This window comes from Pygocentrus nattereri, chromosome 11 (genome assembly GCF_015220715.1).
Source record: "Pygocentrus nattereri isolate fPygNat1 chromosome 11, fPygNat1.pri, whole genome shotgun sequence".
NCBI classification, from domain to species: domain Eukaryota; kingdom Metazoa; phylum Chordata; class Actinopteri; order Characiformes; family Serrasalmidae; genus Pygocentrus; species Pygocentrus nattereri.
In genome coordinates, this window is record NC_051221.1 from 42140626 (window position 1) to 42160725 (window position 20100).

The 20100-nt window shown below is 44.7% G+C and overlaps 2 protein-coding genes across 2 annotated transcripts; one reads left to right on the top strand and one right to left on the bottom strand.

The window, feature by feature from the left end:
- Positions 1–1136: 1136 nt before the first annotated feature.
- On the bottom strand, positions 1137–7584 carry si:dkey-14d8.1 (zinc finger protein 394). The gene is made up of 7 exons (XM_017722295.2): positions 7359–7584; positions 5735–5937; positions 5444–5533; positions 4849–4944; positions 4618–4728; positions 3778–3901; positions 1137–3557 (listed from the first exon to the last, which is right to left on the bottom strand). Exons 1-7 carry the CDS (start codon positions 7390–7392, stop codon positions 1840–1842), a joined length of 2376 nt encoding a protein of 791 aa, XP_017577784.1. The 5' UTR covers positions 7393–7584; the 3' UTR covers positions 1137–1839.
- A 7242-nt stretch (positions 7585–14826) lies between these two features.
- On the top strand, positions 14827–17283 carry LOC119264257 (tetraspanin-7-like). Its single transcript, XM_037542451.1, has one exon. It carries the CDS (start codon positions 15075–15077, stop codon positions 16266–16268), a length of 1194 nt encoding a protein of 397 aa, XP_037398348.1. The 5' UTR covers positions 14827–15074; the 3' UTR covers positions 16269–17283.
- The last annotated feature ends 2817 nt before the right edge of the window (positions 17284–20100 follow it).

The following is a 20100-nucleotide window of genomic DNA, read 5'->3' on the forward strand; positions in this document are numbered from 1 at the left end:
CTTTTTACTCAGCATTTTGAACGGGCTCTTGTTTATTCAAAATATGCCCAAACTGCAACATAGGCGCTGAGCGGTGGGCAGCCCTATCCACGGTGTCTGGGGAGCAATTGGGGGTTAGGTGCCTGGCACAAGGACACTTCAGTCATGGGCCGTCAGCTGAGGGGATCGAACCAGTAACCTTCCTGTCACAAGGCTGGTTCCTTAACCTCCAGCCCATGACCTGAATCTAACCAGGAGTATCTATGAAATGGGCAGAGTTCACTTCCCTGATCTATTGTTTAAGTCCACTGGTAGACAATAGAAGCTTATTTTAGTCAGTAGTTCAATGGAAGTAAGACGAGGAAGCCCATCAGCATGAAAAGACAAATTATCACCTGGGCTTACACTCACTGGCCACTTTATTAGGTACCTTTATTGCTGGTAAAAGTTTGGACCCCCTTTTGCCGTCAGAACTGTCTTAATTCTTCGTGTCAGACTTTCAACAAGGTGTTGGAAACGTTCCTCAGAGATTCTGGTTGGTTATTTGAGTTCCTGTTGCCTTTCTATCATCTGGAACCAGTCTGCCCATTCTCCTCTGACCTCTCACATCAACAAGGCATTTTCGTCCACACAACTGACCGCTCACTGGATGTTTCCTCTTTTTTGGACCGTTCTCTGTAAACCCTAGAGATGGTTGTGTGTGAAAATCCCAGCAGATCAGCAGTTTCTGAAATACTCAGACCAGCCCGTCTGGCACCAACAACCACGCCACGTTCAAAGCCCCTTAAATCCCCTTTCTTCCTAATAAAGTGGCCGGTGGGTGTATATAACTATAAAAGTGCATAACCACAACTGTAAATAACATCTGATGAAGGAAACTACAATACTGCTTATACTTTTCCCTCATGCTACAGTATATAGTTTGCATACAAACCTTTGTGTTATAATCTTTCCCTTTTCAGTGTAACGCATCAGAAAAACAGCAACTCAGTGTGGTGCAACTATTTATTGAGTCCAAAAATCCAAAATACTTTAGACCTCATTATTAGTAAGTTAAATGTAAAATTTCTCTTTTCTTACTGTAAACTTCCAACTCAAAACAGGACTCTATATGGTTTCTATATGGTGTGTCTCAACGAAAAATGACCAGCCCAAAGTTTCATTTTGCCCAAACATAACATTTTATTTAATTTTGCCATTATGCTACCGCAATGTGAATAGCACAGCTTTTAGGAATATTTACTTCTCTTAATCACTGTTCCTGGTACAGAATCACTTCATCTATATAAGCACCAACAGATTCTGTTGGACCATTCCAAGAACGGAACTACTTCACGTGCTCCCCAAACCTCTTAGAAAATGGTTCTGATTAAACAAAACAAAGTATGAAAATATGTCATCTGTGTATGAAAGCACTCGCTTATAAAGTATCTCAAAATCTGAACATTTCAACAAATTTATATCTCTGTTGTGCATCATTTATGCTTATAGTTGATCAGTACCTGGAACAGCTTCTTCTGACTGTGTCTACCTTCTGCATACCTCAAAAGCAATAGACATTTCCTCCAGATCTCCTCCATGTCCCAAAGATATTAAATGGTCCTTGTAACTGAGCAGGATTGCAGGGCAAGACAACCTCATCTGTGTACTTGATATACATTCACATTTTCTCCATTACCTCCTTTCCCAGAGGAGCTTTATATTAAACTCATCTGTGATCTTCCCTAGAAGACCTTGCTTTTATTGGCATGGAAACCTGTAAAGATACAGAGCTCAGAACTGAAGTTCTAGCTCAGCCAGATCAGACAAAGATCACAGCATCCCTTAAACAGGCAAGAAAGCGCTCAAGCTCTTTGTCCTTCAGGGGTTTTTGGTTTCGGTCTTTTTGCGGCCACGGGTTTGGTCGCAACCCCTGTGATCCCCTTGCTCAGCCAGGTGAGTGCGCTCGTGCTTCTTCAGGGGTGCTGAGAACTTGAAGCTCTTGCCGCAGTGGGAGCACTGCCAGGGCCGCTCGCCCGTGTGGTTCAGCATGTGCGTCTTCAGGTGGGACGAGTGCTTGTAGGTCTTGCCGCATTCTTTGCAGGTGAACGGGCGCTCGCCCGTGTGCACGCGCTCGTGCCTCTTCATGTTGCCGATCTGGGAGAAGGCCTTGCCGCACACCTTGCAGCTGAAGGGCCGCTCCCCTGTGTGGATGCGCATGTGGCATCGCAGCATCTCTGGCCCGGCTAACGTCTTGTGGCAAAGGGTGCATGGGATCTGCATGCGAGGTTTCTCGTGGTTGCGCACATGCTTGTTTAAGTCAAACATGTATACAAAGGACTTGCCGCATATAGAGCACAAGTACTTGCGCTCCCCTGCATGATACCCCTTGTGCCTCTTCAGCAGACTGGCATAGATGAAGCTTTTGCCACACACATTGCACTGGTATGCGCGCGCCATGGAGTGATAACGGACGTGGATGGACAGTTTGAATGCTGTCGGGAAGCATTTTTCGCAATGAGGGCACTGATGGAGGTTTTCCGAGGTGTGGCATTCGCGATGGATCTTCAGGTACGAGCCCTGAGAAAAGCGTTTTCCGCAGATGTTGCACTTGTACGGTTTCTCACCCGTGTGCACGCGGACATGCTTGATGAGGTCTGCTTTTTTGCGGAAAGTCTTACTGCACAGCACGCATTTGAAGGGCCTGGCGAGCGAGTGTGTTTTAATGTGATTGGAGAGGAAACTGAGACATCTGAAGCTTTTGCCGCAGTCCGAACACTGGAAAGGCCTTTCGCCCGTGTGCGTGCGCATGTGGTTCTTCAGCTGGCAATCGTACCGGAACTCTTTCTTACACACACGACACGTGTGCTTCTTCTCGCCCGCCTCTTGCGTCAACCGAGACTCAACAGGCACTGCCATAACCTTTCGACCCGGTGCTGCCTGAAAGGGCACACTTTTTCTGTTAATAATGGTCTTTATAGACGGCGGTCTTTCAATGATAGGAACGTATGTCTTCTCCTCTGAAACAACCTCTACGGAAGGAGGAGAGGACAAGGTTGGAAGAGAAATCACCTTTCCAGCCATCTCGGAGATCCACTCTTCAATGCTTATTTCCCTTACCTCAGGAGACTCCATGACTTCTGGTTGTTCCAGATACTGCAGCTGAGTTGCTTCCTCTTCACCATTGTCCAGCTCTGAAACAATGACAGTAGACCCATCTGCGGTGAGGTAGATTTGCTGGACTTCACAGATCCCTGTACTGTTCTCTTGGTAAACCGTGTCCTCTTGTAGATCATCCTCGACCCCAACTGTGGTGGCCACAGCAAGGTTGTCCACCAAAGGTTCTGCCTCCTCAGTGTCACTAGGGGTGGGGCTCATTATAGTGGCAGCAGCACTGTCGCACTCTGATTGGTTTTCAGTCACGGCCTGTGCAATGATGATTGCCTCTTGTGCAATGGATGGGGGACGTGGGATTTTCTCTTGTGTAATGGAACTGGCAGGTGCAACCGTTTCTTGCTCAACAGACGCTGAAGAGAAGATTTGCCCTCCGTCAGCCGAGAGCGGCATACAAACAACTTCATTTGTTGAGTGGATGGATGCTGTCAGCAAAGAAATCTTAAGTAAGAAATATGGCCACACATAATATCATAATATCATACTAATGTTAATAGTTTCAAAACACCACCACAATCACGTGTGTGTAGACAATAAGTATGAAAGTTAAGCAAGTTTGACGAGGGCTAATGAAGGGGTCTCGGATTCAAAATTCCAAAATTTTCCATGCTTCAGAAATGTAACTAATGTACTTCGGACGCTTACCGTTCACGTTGCTGTGCCTCTTGGTTTTGAAGTGTTGTAGCACATCCCTTATTTCTGCTGGGTCAGAGAGTGGCTGCACAATATCCTCCATGGCAGACATGCCACCACATAGCCATGTAGCTGTCTGAAGAAATGCCGAATACTCACGTTAAAAGAATTACAGAGAATGACCCGAATTACAGATTTCGCCACCTTTACATTCCCAACTTCAGTGACAATTTTCACCATAGCGTGGGATCCGTGTGAAAGTGGACACTTGCCTGCTGTTGTCAGCACTTTCTTAATACATAGGAATCCACAGCTGAAGAGCTTGTGTTCCACAGCTAAATTAGTATAAGGAAAAATGCCACAAAACCTTTTCTAAAGCAACGTATAGTTAAATCTTTCATTTAATTTTTAATTCCTTTATTCAAAACCAAATTTCATTTAATTCACTGAGGTTCATTAATGCCAATTCTTTTATAGAAGTTTCTAAGATCTAGACTAGTTAGTGGTTCCATTTATTGTTAAGGGACGTAAAATCGACAGGAGCTAGTAAACAACATATCGCTGCTGTCGGAAGAAAACCTCGTATCTCCAAAACAGTAACTTTACAGGAGAGGGAAAAACATACTTCACTTTCAATGCAAGTCTATGGAACCAGAATTTTTCCCATGTCATTTTGGGTCATTTCTTTTAGGCCATCCATCATAAAATTTACGAACAATGTAAAGAGTAACAGACACTTTCAAACTATGTCAAAAACTGAAAAATGCCAAAAATGGAGATATAAGGTTTTCTTCCGACAGCAACGATATGCTAAATAAAGATGTCGCTGTGCAGGAGAATTTGATGGCTCACCTCTTTGAGGTTCGGCACCGGCAGCAGTTCGTCCACTCGTTTCAGGAACTCCCACGCTAAGCTCTGCAGTACTGCATCATATCCAGAGCCAAACTCCACAGGAAACACATTCTGAAAAGACAACATATGGGCTTCAGAGAATGAGTGAAGTACAGGTCAATAAGAAAAACACCAAAAGCAAAGCAAAGAAGGGCTGAATGGACGGATGAGAGAGAAGGATCCACGTCTAACCTGAAGAAAGCTCTCTCTCTTCGCTGTGTCTTCCAAAATGCCATGGATCATCTTTATGAATTTGGTGTTCATGATTTCACTTTCCATGTCTCTGCACTGTGAGAATTTCAGAAGATTACAGTGTGATGTGGAAAATTCACATCAAATGTACACAAATAAAACAAAGGAGAAAATACAAAAACCTTTATAAGGGGAAAATTCCACCTCCACATTTAACCCATTCGTGAAGTGAAACACCACATACACACTAGTGAGCACACACACACTAGGGGGCAGTGAGCACACTTGCCCGGAGCGGTGGGCAGCCCTATCCAGGGCGCCCGGGGAGCAGTTGGGGGTTAGGTGTCTTGCTCAAGGACACCTCAGTCATGGACTGTCGGTCCTGGGGATCGAACCGGCGACCTTCCGGGTCACAGGGCCAGTTCCCTAACCTCCAGCCCACGACTGCCCCAAATAACTCGCAAGGAATTCTTCCAATTAAAACTATGCATATGTTAATTGATCTAATTTAAATATTCATCATTATGACAGGCCTGAAATCACGTTTCGGACATTTCGCTGTAAAATGCGGAGAGAGAAACAAAATTCCACCTACTTTCTGGGTGAGACTGCGAAGTGTATCCAAATGTGCTTGAATTATCCAGATATCAGGCGTGCTGTCCTTAAGACAAAGCTCTAAAATCACCTACAGGACAGAATTCAGTCACAAAGTAGATCGGAATCATAAACATTTTGGGATGTAGCCGTGATCCCGACATGACAGAGAGACATCGCACTAACGTCATTTCTGCGTCTGGGACATTTTATAACATGCATGAAGAAAATGTTTCCACCAGATAATAAAAACCTGCGTATTTAACACAAACAGCTGATCTGATCTGTTTACCTTTTTCCGCAGGTGAAAGATCAGCTTATGAACCAGGCTTTGGCTCATGATGTTTGGCACTGTTTCTGAAACCAGCGTAACAAACTGCTCAAACTTCCCATAATGGATTATGTTGCGACGCTGAACCACTTGCCACAAGAACGCTGACATCAGTCGCAGGGGCGGCACCACCAGGCGCAGGGCAGAAAGAGGGAGAGCAGCGGCTGAAATGCAGAAGGATAGTGGAGTTATTCTACACGGAACTTTCAGCCCAGGCAGCCTCTTTATTAGGACATTACTCTTTGAGCAGGTCAGGCTCCTTTTAGCTCCTGAAATTAAGGTCACAAAGCAGCTTCACAGAATTCCAGTAAAGACAGAGTTTTAACATGAATGTAAAACCCCCAGGTGAGTAAGCCAGGGGCAACAGTGGCAAGGAGAACCTCCCTCAGAGCTGAGGAAGAAACCTTGGGAGGAACCAAGGGTCACCAGGGGGGACCCGTCCTCCTCTGGTCAGACTACCTACAGAGTTATTATACTACTAATATTAATAGCAGTAGTATTAGTGGTAGGAATAGCTGGGAGTCTATGAGAACATCAGTGTAGGGTGGGCAGCTAGTCCAAGGTAGGTGGAGGTAGCTGGGGTGTGGGCAGCAGGAGGGCTCAACAGTCAGTCGTCCTTCCACCTCTGTCGATACAAGAAGCCTTACACTCACCGGCCACTTTATTAGGTACACCTTGCTAGTAAAAGACTGGACCCCCTTTTTCCTTCAGAACTGCTTTAATTCTTCATGACAGACTTTCAACAAGGTGTTGGAAACGTTCCTCAGAGATTCTGGTTGGTTATTTGAGTTTCTGTTGCCTTTCTATCATCTGGAACCAGTCTGCCCATTCTCCTCTGACCTCTCACATCAACAAGGCATTTTCGTCCACACAACTGACCGCTCACTGGATATTTCCTCTTTTTCGGACCGTTCTCTGTAAACCCTAGAGATGGTTGAGCGTGAAAATCCCAGCAGATCAGCAGTTTCTGAAATACTCAGACCAGCCCGTCTGGCACCAACAACCACGCCACGTTCAAAGACCCTTAAATCCCCTTTCTTCCCCGTTCTGATGCTCGGTCTGCACTTCAGCAAGTCGTCTTGACCACCTCTACATGCCTCAATGCAGTGAGCTGCGGCCGTGTGATTGGCTGATTAGGTATTTGTGTTGACAAGCAATTGAACAGGTACCTAATAAAGTGGCCGGTGAGTGTATCTTGTATTTTTACTACATACTTCACACACATTTATAAAGAAAACTTAAATGTTACAGTATTATGCTGATCATGTTATTATGGTTTTGAGTTGAGACAGAACAAGGGCTACCTACATGTATGCATTTTAAACTTTATTTATAGTACAGTGTGAGCGCTGACCAGACTTCGTGGTAAATCATTCCAGCCAGGTAAAACGGTGAGGCGTCAGCGCAGCGTCTATCGCGGCGCGGCCGGCGCGACCCGCCCCAGCCGAGAGGTCCGGCTGAACTGGACCTCTGTGAATATTGTGACAGGCCTCTGGCAGCTACTCTGGTGTTTTTGCCACTAGCTTCACTCTCTCCCCAAACGGCGCCACTTTAGAGCTCCCCAGCGCCTCCACACTCTCCTCACCTCTCTGGCGGCCCTCCGACCCGCCCGGCTCCATCACGCCTCGACCGGCAAACCCAGAAGCACGTCTTTGATCCAGTGGGGCGAGCGCCGCCAGGCCCAGGCCACGAGCTAAGCAGCGGAACGGCCGTTAGTGCGTCTCTGCCGTGAAGCTGAACGAAGCAGCGGACAACCACAGGAGCGGAAAACGGCCCGGATCTGCGGCTCGGTCCGTTCAGCAGAGCCGAGCGCCGCTTCAGGAGCGGAGGACAAGCGGCATCTTCACGGGCAGCGTCGCCAGCGCCTCCGCGAGGTGTGACCCTTTATTTACCCCTAAAGAAACACTTATAATGGATTTGATTATAATTTTAGGTCAATATTATGTACACAAAATGACATTTGCTCAGTTCTGTACACTTATACACACACCTTGGTCGATTTTCAACACATGGAGAATAAGAAATGTCATTAATCCACTGACACTTTGAAGCTTTTCAATTTTATTTGACCCCCCCCCCCCCCCCCCCCCCCCAAAAAAAAAAAAAAATATATATATATATATAATTTTTTTTCTTTCTTTTCCTTTTGTTGTTGTTGTTTGCTTTTTGTTTTGTACCATTTTCTTGGATATATGAATCGTGAAATTGCCCTATTGCTGTTTTTGTTTACGTTTGTTGAACTGTTGAGTAGACAACAAACAAAAAAATAAATAAATTAAAAAAAAACTCCTCAGTCTGGAAAGCGGCTATTGGCTGGTCCTAAAAGTCATATGGATGACGTCATCGCCCGATTTGCATAAGGGTCCGCCTGCGTGTGTGTGAAGCTGTGGAATAAAGGCGCGGCGCTGTGGGAGAGAATAAAAGAGTCAAATCCGGCCTGAATGTGTCAGAAACTACAAATGAACTCGGAATAAATGAACTTCTTCTCCTGCTGATTCTTTTCTTCCTTCGCCTTTGAAACAGCCGCTCCTCAAAATGACCTCGTGGCTTTAACGCTTCGTCTGGACCCACATGACAAAAATCAGTTCTACCTAAATTTCATAAATCATTTCTACCTAAATTTCATAAATCATGTGGTCCTGCGGTGTTAAACGCTATGAGGGGCGGAGCTGCGGCTCCACGCTCCGCCCTCCTCCTTTCTCCGGGCTCGGGGCGGCGCAGCGGCCTTATAGAGACGCTCTTTTAGCGACTTTTCGTGGTGTTACTGGAGACTTTTGGAGACTCTGAGATGAACCCTCATGCTCTTCAGTGACTGTCCCCGTCCCACAGCGCTCACAGTGCAGTCCCACAGTCAGAGCAGACCCACGCCGCTCCACGTCCACACTGCGCATGCGCCGCCGCTGACTGACCCTGCCCCGTATTTACAGAGCGGGATGTCCTTTGAGACCCTTAACTCAGTCCTGTATGTCCGATACGCTCTCAGGCTGGCTGGTGAGGCTCGCTATGAGCTCAAGCTGCCTGATGATGTTTTGCAGCTTTTTGGCACATCAGCTGCTTATTCATATCAGTCGGCTCCCTCCGCTGAAGACCAAAATGAAGATGACCTACTCTTTCAGTGAGCCAGAACAGTTTGTGAATAACAGGTTTGAAACTAAAGAAAACTTAAAAAAAAAATAATAATAATAATAAAAAAAAAAAAAAAAAAAAAAAACCTAAAAATAAATAAACTAAAAAAAAAGAAAAAAAAAAACTAAGTAAATCTGCAAAAGTGTCTCTTTTAAGGTCACTTTGCCGTCCCAAGCCCGGATAAAGGAGGAGGGTTGAACGTAGAACAGCAGTTAAACTAACATTTAACAACACAGCAAAAAACTGATTCATGTAATTTACATAAAAATGATTTATACACAGCATTAAAGCCATGAGCGTGTTTTGAGAAGTGACTGCTCTCAAAGGCAGCAGAAGTTGTTCGTTTGTTCCGAGTTCATTTGTAGTTCTAACATATCTCGGGTGTTTTTTTCTCTCCCACATCGTTTTTTTCCTTTACAGCTTCAAAAACATATATTATGCAAATTAGGCGATGGCGTCATTTAGCGACTTTTCGGACAGCCAATAGCGACTTTCCTTACTGAAGAGTTGGCAACACTGCATGCGTGGCCGTGGAGCGGCGTGGGTGTCCTCTGACTGTGGGACCCCCGCTGTGGGACCCTCGGCTGTGGGACCCCCACCTGAAGAGCGTGAGTGTTCACCTCAGAGTCTCCAAAAGCCTCAGATAACACCAGAAAGAGGCGCTAGAGGCTCTGAAAAGGCGCAAAGTTGGCAACACTGGTCAGAAAATTTGACCTGAACTCATGAACAGATGTCCGAGCCCCTAAGAGACCCTATTTTAAAAACACAGTTAATAACATCGCGTTCCCTCGCAAATGCTCTGCACTCCGGTTTGCACTCACTTCCATAAGCTTCCATAATCAAACGTGATTCTGACGTCATCGGCGCAGACAAACCGAGACCGAGGGTCCTCGTACAGAACAGGCCGCGCTTGCAGACCCAGGGGAACGTAAAACATTTGCGAGGGAACACGATGTCATCGACTGTTTGGGCTCTCCGTAAGATCTAGTGCAGAACTGGATAATGGGATGTTTTTGTCTGTGTGACATTAAACCCGTGTGTTACATTAAACATCCAGCAAAGCTATAATGAAAAATATAAGGTATGAATATTATAAAGCACAGATAAAGGAACGCTGGTCACCCATCTGGGAACTGCGTGGGCGCAGCTGATGAGCGGCTTGATGGACAGCTCTCTGTCCAGCACCCCGAGCCTGCTCTGCCAGATAAGATAAGATAAGATAAGAGAGACTTTTATTATCCCACTGGGGGAAATCTGCATTGTTACAGTAGATAAAGAGCAGTAAGTAGACAAATATGTGCATCATACAAAATACAAAATATCAGATATACTATAGAAATAAATAAATAAACAAGGCATCTGTTAATAGAACAATATTAAAATAATATAAAAAATAAAAATAGAATTAAGAAACTATACAAATGTACAGTTTACACATGCAGCTGTGTGGATATCGCACATTTCTGAGCAGGTAATGACTGGATATCACACAGAAACTGTAGATATTGCACAGAACGTGTTTATGTATTGCACTTGTACCATCCATCAGCAGCAGATGCTGCACATTAATTAGAGGTAGGATAAGATATAGATATAGATGAGAGGTGACTGCACGAAAAAGTCCCGTATGGACAGACAAAGCAACGTGCGAATGCAGTGACAGAGATGAGGTGGTCTAAATTACACAGCATTTTTATTTATTATAAGTATTTGATTAAAAAATGACACTTATAACCAAACTGGAGAGCAGAGTCTGTGCAGTCAGAGCAGTGAGGAAACCTAGGAGCTACAAAACACACCATATTCAAGTGAGCTGAAAAACTAGTTTTAATCACCTTATAGGGTCTTAGTGTTCTTGTTTTGTTTGGCTGTGAGCCATAAAATATGCTTTGGCGTGGATCTGCTTAATACTTGAAGCATTTCATGTGATGGTCTCATCGTCAAAGATCTGGAATGAAATGTTGAGGTTCTGTCGTTTGGGATGCTGTAATATGAACAGCAAGCAAGCAAAGTTTATTTATACAGCAGCTGCTGTCACAAAGCAGCTTTACAGAACAATCAGTATTACAGAAAGAAAAGAAAAAGAGAAATCAGGGTCCGAGCCCCCATGAGCGGCGACGGTGGTGAGGAAAAACTCCCTAAAGAGGAAGAAACCTTGAGAGGAACCAAGACTTAGAAGGGGAACCCGTCCTCCTCTGGTCGACACCGGACAGCAAACATTATTAGTATGAAGTTCTATAGAACAAAGTGGGGAAGAAAGAAAGCAGCGGCTGATTAGATTAGTTTATGATGATGCAGCAGCAGCAGCAGCGGTGGTGGTCAAGGCGATGGCTGGAGAGCAGCAGCACCCGATCAGGGCAGAAGGGCCAACAGCATCAGACGCACAGGATGGGCAGCTGATCAACTCGGCAGAGAAAGGAAAGAAGAACACAGAGTCAGTTCTGTAAAGAGTGGCTGACCACAGATTACAGTATAACAGAGCAGCAGAGACTCCAGCAGGTCCAGACCTGACAGGGAGACTAATCACCAAATGCTCCACTGTACAAATAAGTTTTTAGCCTAGACTTAAAGACTGAGGCTGAGTCTGAGTCCCGAACATTAACAGGAAGATTATTCCAGAGCTGGGGGGCTCTGTATGAGAACGCTCTCCCCCCTGATGGAGCTTTATTAGTTCTAGGTACCAGTAGTGAGCAGCACCTTGTGATCTAAGTAGGCGTGATGGTTCATAGTGGGAGAGAAGGTCACTCAGGTACTGAGGGGCGAGTCCGTTTAGAGCTTTATAGGTCAGTAATAGGATTTTATAATCAATGTGAAATTTAACTGGTAACCAGTGCAGGGCTGATAAAACTGGGCTGATGTGGTCAAACTTTCTGGTTCTTGTGAGACTCTGGCTGCAGCGTTCTGGACCAGCTGAAGCTTGTTGAGGCTTTTGCTGGGACGTCCAGACAGCAGGACATTACAGTGTCCAGCCTTGAAGTAATAAAAGCATGAACTAGTTTTTCTGCGTCCTGTAGAGATCATGGATTTCTTAATTTAGTGATATTGTGGAGATGCAGGACGGCTGTTCTAGTGATATTAGTTATATGTGCGTCGAAGGACAGATCAGCGTCCATCACGACGTCAAGATTTTAAGCTTTCAAAAGCAGGCAGAGCTGTTTTAAGCAGTGTTAATCCTACTAAGAGATTCTGTATCTTTGGGAAAAGCTGCAGCTGAAGCCAACGACAATTTCACAACCCTTTCAAACGAAGGTGGAATTGCCAAGCACCATTACACCATCACCAATAAGCCAAGGAGGTAAGTTAACTGATAATCAAGCTGGACTAATTAGACATTTTAGAGTGACATAAAACCAACAAGACAGCTAAATGAATCGTGGTTATTCTGAATGGTTCCAGCTCCTCCTGAGCAGGTGGGAAATGAACTAGAGGTAGAAAGTTCATCTGATTCATGTTTGTGTGCTATAAGGTGCGTTACAGGCCATTTTTGACACTGCATTTCACTTTATTGCTTAGACAAAAAACGGCTTAGTCCTATTAAAGTGCTGGCTGATCGTGTACTTTGATGATAAGTGGCGTGGGAGATGAAACGCGATATTATTGTTAGGTCAGTATTATGTTAGGTCAGCCTGCGGGTGCATGGTGATGTAATCAAAACTCAGAAATCACTATAATTTGGTAGCAGATTATGAGCAAATGAGGATTTGGTATTTTAAACGTTTTGCTGAACTGTGATATGATATGACCACACACACGAATAACAGAGCAGAAAGTGTCAGTTTTGATTTCCGGCTGATTTTCCAGCTGTAACCTATTCATTTGAGAATCGTGAGCTTAGTTATAACCGAAAATGACCTTAACCGATGAAGTCAGTCCCGCTTACTAACAAGGCTTGTGCGGTTTTCATGCGTGCTTGTCAGTGAACCGTGTCTGAGCTCAGGCAATCCGAATCCCTCTGTGGTGCCTGTCATCCTTTCACCGCTTCATCTCTATTTGCACCGGCGGAAGCCGGTCGGCGGTGTCTAGCCATCATTGCTCTGTCGAGGTTTATTGATGGCTGTCCTTTTCTAATGAGACCCATCATTTTACAAGGGCATTCAATTAATGGAGAAGACAATAATGATTTCCTGAGGATGAAAGGATAGAGATAGTGAGGAAACCGAATTACAGCATGAAGGAGTGGTTTTGGGGTCATGAGCTGGACTGGGAGTGGGGAAATGACCGATGCTTAGCAGAGGATCACTTCCCCTGTGATCAACAACCCATTTTATTTGCCTTGCTGAGGGAGATACCATTTTATTTTTAGCTCCAGTAATATCATCTGAGTGTTCCCTCTCCCTCTCTGTGTGTGTGTGTGTGTGTGTGTGTGCGCATTTGTGTTTTGGGGGAGCCTGAGATCTTAAATTTCAGTAAGTAGATGATCTCAGTAAGTAAACCATGTATCATAAGGCTTTTGGTAAAGCACCATTTAATATATCTTGCCAAAATAACATCAACCTCTTTCACTCTGTATTATTACTTCATTTTCTTATAAGATTACTTTTTAAACTGACCTCATGCAACCTCCTTTGATCTTCTGAGTTGGCCAGGAAAAGTATCCAGACTAGACATTCTGCATGCTTGGACATACAGTACAGTTATAGGTGGGGAGTTGGTTGGGGAGCGCCGTTAGGGCAGTACTGCTGGGAATCCGACCCAGAAAGAGCTGATTCTCTGGATCCAGGCATTTGACTCCAAAGCATTGGGCTTGATTCCAAACAGTGACATATAAGACGTTCAGTGTGCACACGGGGCGAGAGATATTCTGCCACTGTCTAGACAAACCTGTCTGAAAAATACATCCTTCCACAACTCACACATCAGTTGATTGACTGCACTTTACCCTCAGAAACTCTCTAGAACGGAGAATTTAAGTCAACCCACTCTTAATGACTTTGTTTGCACCATAACCGTTTAATTATGCAGGAATTTATGAAATACTTTAAGAATGAAAGGAACGGATTTTGCCACATCTCAATATGCCACTAGAATCATGTACAGTAAAATTCTTTGCTTTGCAACACAAAAACTCAACATTGTGAAAACAAAAGCACAATAAATAAACATTTTGCGAGCCATAATCAACCTGGTAATTAATCGCCCTCCTAATTGAACAGGGAGTCTACTAAGCCTTGTGCAGGTAAACTGTCACATCAGTTTTAGCAGCAATTTAATCTTTTCTGGTTACTGTTAAACTTCTATGTAAAAGGCTTATGTTGTGGTTTTTGTAGTTGAGAATTGAGGAAATTACTGTGTGGATTTGGCTCTCAGAATTGGCTCCATCTATTCCCGGCACTTCCGACTGAACAGCCCTTCCTGGCATGTCTGTTATTTCATATAATTTGCTAAAATGAAACTGCTCCATAATATCAATGTTTAGAGGTAAACCTCTATTTTAATTCTTTGCTAAGGCAAGGTTATTTGCAGTGCAGTGTGCATGAAGATGTGCACAGGTGTTTTTGGTATAATTACATGTATAATTACGGTTCTATAACCCACAGGTAGTCAATCATTTAACGAATGGCAAAGGAATTCAATCCAATTTGACACAAAGCACAGTCTCCACACATGCCCTTGACCGGTATTGATCTGAAATAATATTTCATTCTGCCTGCCTTCCTTCATGCATATCCACACCCAGAGCACTCAGTCTGCTGCATCAGTGTGGTGCCTGAGATATGATATAAAAATGACTATGGATTGAGCTGTAGGGATGTTATATTTTTAAAGGGCCATTAAAATCACAAATTGCACAGATCTGCCAGCTTTATGCCTGAACAGTGACTCCTGTGCCAGCAGAGGGAGTTTCTGATGGGGTGTGTTGATGGTATCCTAGTTATACATCCACCCATCTCCCCCCACCCCCATACATCCCCTGCTGAAGAGGTATAGTGAGCCAGCTCCAACACCGGATACGACATTTGCTGCAGTGGGACGTAGTTTTTGCAGCCAAGCGAGCGGAATGAATGTCGGAAATAAACACCTAAATACCGCAGAGCGTGAGGTGTAGCTGTGGATGAAGATAAGCCTGCCATGTGTTGCCTTGCTGTGGACAATTTATGGTAAAGGGGCTGCGCGTGTTCCGAGGGAGCCCAGCCAAGAGTTGATGGCTAGCTATAAAGAATGAGCATGGGGGAGCATGAGGGATGCAAGTAAAGACTGCGAAACAAAGGAAGTAGACGGAAAGGGAGGAGTAAATGAGGGAGAGAGAGAGTGGGAGGTGGATAAAAGCAGAGACGGGACCATGAGCTGTGCACTCGCCACCGAGTCTTATGACTCTCTGCCTGCCCGTTTGAGCCCTCGTCGGGGGAAAGATCAGCACATCTCTCGAAGGCTTTCGTCTCCACGGGGCTTGGGAGCCCCCGCCTCACCTGCTTTGGCCCGTCGGTTCTCAGCTCTGCCTGGGTCCTACGTGCTTTCTCCATTCCAGGAGGATAACAGCCACCAGCAACATCAGCAACACCAGCATCTCTCCCTGTCGCTGGGTTCTGAAGCCTCGCTGGCGCCCCCTGCGCCTCGGGTGGGCGCTTCCCCACCATGTTGCCGGGCGGTGGGGGTGGTGCCGCTGCTGCGCCTGGCGCTGCTCATTTTCAGCTGCCTCTTTTGGGCAGCAGGATTGGGCATCTTTACCCTGGGCGTCTGGGCGCAAGCCTCCCTGGCTGACTACATGCTACTGTCTGCTAATCGCTACCCCAACGCCCCTCTGATACTGCTAGCCACAGGGGCTGCGGTCACAACCTGGGGTTTCCTTGGGTGTCTGGGGGTGGCAGCCAACTTGCCCTGCCTTCTGCGGGCCTACGGCTTATTCCAGCTGGCCACGCTGATGGGAGGGCTGGCTGCCGGTCTTTCGGGGCTCTTCTACAGGGAAGACATTGCTGGAGGTTTCCGAAGTGGTCTACAGAGGGCGGTGCTCGCGTACGGGGAAGACGAGGGCCGTGCTGATGCTCTGGATGGCCTCCAGAGGGTGCTGAAGTGCTGTGGGGCAGAAGGCTGGCGTGACTGGCTCTTGTCTGACTGGGCTACCCAGGATGCTCTTTCACTAACAGGCAGCTATGGCAACGACACATATTCTGTGTCGGTGCCAGACAGCTGCTGCATACGGCGCAAAGGCTGCCGTAACAGGCCTCTGCCAGAAGGAGGCAGTGGAAGCATTGAAGCAGTGGGCATTCACCCGCACGGTTGCTTTAAGAAAGTCTTCAGCTTCGTCAACGATAACGTCTTTCACATTGCCGCTGCTGTGCTGGGGCTTGCTTTTACCCAGGTGGCAGGTATTGCCCTAGCATGTCTGCTCGCCAACCGCCTATCCACTCAGCCTCGGAGACAAGGCCGCTGAAAAAGATCAACACACGTTTTCAAGAGAAAGACCAGTTCAAAATATTTCGTTTCCCGGACATCCTAGTCGGAGACGATGAGGCATTTTCGGTGACGAGTCACCACTATCAATACAACAGAAAGCAAGAGACAGCTGAAGACACGTCCAGGAAACTGCAGAGGAGCTCCAGGACTGCTTTTGGCATCTGTTCATCCACTGTATTCAGACACATTCTACAGAAGCTCTCGTGTATGGATACTGGTTTACAGTGGTTTTCCATGCATGGCAGTTGGACATTTCTTGAAGAAGAATAATGCCTAAATCAGGAGTATGTGCTCAGTGAACTGTGTTGAGGTCCTCATAACAGTGTATAACCATTATGCTTTATTGTCTTTGTGCTGTTACATGAATATGTACTGAATGGCTGTGGCATGATTACGTATTAGCACTGATAGCTCTTTGGAGAAAGCGTAGATTAAAGTAATGTGCAGTAACTGTAAGTCAAAATCGTCATATAAACACAAGTTGTTATGAAGACCGTAATTCTACTTGAAATTTTTGAGGGGGGATATATTAAGAGACCATAAATATAATTTTTTTTTTTACAATTTTACTTACCCAAGTACTTGATCGAATACATCCTAGTTCCCTATGAAGGACGATAGGTCTGCAGGGAGACTAGGCTTCCAGGAGCAGGGTTGGGAACGTCTGATCTATAGGCTGTTCAAGCTGCTGTTCCTACAGTTGCTTGATCTGAAAAACAAAACAAAAAAAAAAGGCATGATTTTATTACACAGTACAGATATTATTGTCAGAGTGAAGCCTTAGATTTGCTTAAATTAAATTAAAAGTAAAACAAACACTCCCAACTCTTCTACACTGTAAAGTTTTTTTCAAATACTTGTTCTGAAAGATCCGCGGCCCTGAGGGAGAAGCGGCTTAGAAAACGTGTGTGTGTGTGTGTGTGTGTGTGTGTGTGTGTGTGTGTGTGCCTGGACCTATGCTTAGCCAATGTGTAAGCCATAAATGTGGCAATGTGAGCTAATAAATAAAAATAAAACCAAAGAGCATGGTTTCTCTCCTGATTGGTCATTTGTAAAACATTCTATGGGTGTCAAATTCTAAATGGTATTAAAATGTCTTTCTTCCCTTTAACCACAATTTACTACATGGTAAAAGTAAAGCTACAAACAATAAGCCGTCATGTGCAAATAGGAGGTCTTTACATTTAAAGATAACGACACGCGTGTGTTACGGTAAAAAAACAACAGCTGCAAGCTCCATTTGCATTTTTAAGCTGTTAAACATGAAAGGCTCTATTTCTTTATCAAGATTTCGCATTAAAACGGAAGCAGGATTGAAATTCTCTGTCCCTGAAGAGGTCAATACTGTCGGAGTCCTAAATGACCCAACACCATGTGGATTTATGCCTTGCCAAACAAATCTCATTTGGACCCGTGGTCACCTGGGTGATTAGATTTTTCCCTCAGTCGCTCTGCCATGGAATCAATTTATTAGGGAACAGCTTATAAGACAAGTGCAGTGTCTCTCTCTCTCTCTCTCTCTGTATCTCTCTCTCTCTCTCTCTCTCTGTCTCTCTCTCTCTCTCTCTCTCTCTCTCTATCTCTCTCTCTCTCTGTATCTCTCTCTCTCTCTCTCTCTCTGTCTCTCTCTCTATCTCTCTCTTTCTTTCTCCCTCTCTCTTTCTCTTTCTTTCTTTCTCCCTCTCTCTCCCTCTCTCTTTCTCCTTCTCTCTCTTTCTCTTTCTCCCTCTCTCTTTCTCTCTCTTTCTCTTTCTTTCTTTCTCCCTCTCTCTTTCTCTCTTTCTCCTTCTCTCTCTTTCTCTTTCTTTCTCTCTCTTTCTCCCTCTCTCTTTCTCTTTCTTTCTTTCTCCCTCTCTCTCCCTCTCTTTCTCTCTCTTTCTTTCTCTCCATCTCTCTTTCTCTCTCTCTCTTTCTCTTTCTTTTTTCTTTCTCCCTCTCTCTTTCTCTTTCTTTCTCCCTCTCTCTCACTCTCTCTCTTTCTCTTTCTTACTCTTTTTCTCCCTCTCTCTCTTTCTCTTTCTTTCTTTCTCTCTCTCTCTTTCTCTCTCTCTCTCTATCTTTCTCTCTCTTTCTTTCTCTCCCTCTCTCTTTCTCTTTCTCTCTCTTTCTCTCTCTCTTTCTCTCTCTTTAATCTTTCTCCCTCTCTGTCTCTCTCTCTCTTTTTCTCTCTCTTTCTCTCTTTCTTTTTTCTTTCTCCCTCTCTCTTTCTCTTTCTTTCTCCCTCTCTCTCACTCTCTCTCTTTCTCTTTCTTACTCTTTTTCTCCCTCTCTCTCTTTCTCTTTCTTTCTTTCTCTCTCTCTCTTTCTCTCTCTCTCTCTCTATCTTTCTCTCTCTTTCTTTCTCTCCCTCTCTCTTTCTCTTTCTCTCTTTCTCTCTCTTTAATCTTTCTCCCTCTCTCACTCTCTCTCTCTTTCTCTTTCTTTCTCTCTCTCTGTCTTTCTCTCCCTCTCTCTCTATCTTTCTCTCTCTCTCTCTCTCTCTCTCTCTCTCTAATACACACACAATCACACACAGACTTGGGATGTAACGGAAAATGAAATCAAATATCTCTTCGGTTACAATTTATAGCAAAACATGCTCATTAGACTCTAAAGAGGATTTCAATTAACAGCTTTTTTACTAACACTGAAGTTAGTAAAGAATAGAATTTACAATCATTTGTCTCTGTGTTTGCACACCTCTGCGTTTAACCCGTCTGTGCAGTGAAACACCCACATACAAGCACACTAGTGAACACACACACACACTAGGGGGCAGTGCGCACACTTGCTCAATGGCACTTCAGTCATGGACTGTCTGCCCGAGGGGATCGAACCGGCAACCTTCCAGTCACAGGGCTGGTTCCCTGACCTCCAGCCCACGACTGTTAAAGCCTGAGTGGACTGATAAACTGATGTGATGGGTTAGTTATCAATCTCAGTGTTACCGAACTTTATAGGTATGATCAAACTAATAATTCAGTCATGCTTGTGTTTCGTTGCACATGCATGACTGAATTATGCGACATGACATAAATAACTGCTACCCACTTTATAGTCAAATCTGAAAGGTTTCTTGTGGAATATGGATTGGGTCGATTACTGGGAGCACATGCATAAACACAGGGACACTCAGACAAACCATTAATGCTACTTCTAAGTACATCTGTAGTAATTCCTGGGTTAAAAGTGCACAGGTAGCTGATTGTACAGCACCAAAAAGGGTTCTACTCTTACAAGCTTGACATCAAAACAATAGAAGAACCCTTTTTTAGGTGCTATATGTTCTTTGAGTGTTCGCGGTTCAGTACGGAACCATGTACTAAAAACCTTGAAGAAACATCTTTTTAAGGCTGTGGTTAAAAAGGTAAAACAAACATCTTGTAAGAAAACACAATGTTGCTGCTACTTATTTTTTCACAGTGGACTTTCGGGGCTCAGTAATCTGAGTTCACTACTTTTCTTTGTAGTTTTGCAAAATAGAAATGGCACCAATTAGAAACTACTCAAGGGGGATGAGGACATATCTGAGCAGGTGTGCAGTGAGAAGAGAAAGGCTTGAGGATGAAAATGCACAGATTTGAGAAAAAAGTTATTTTGTACGAAGGCAATGCTCTGTGTGTGTGTGTGTGTCTGAGCTTGTGTGTGTGTATGTGTGTGAGTGAGAGTGTATGTGTGTGTGAGTGAGTGTGTGTGTGTGAGCGTGTATGGTGCGTGTGAGCGAGTGTGTATGTGTGTGTGCGTGAGTGAGTGTGTGTGTGTGTGTGAGAGAGTGTGTTTGAGTGTGTGTGTGTGTGTGTGTGAGCATCTGTGTGTATATGTGTGTGTGT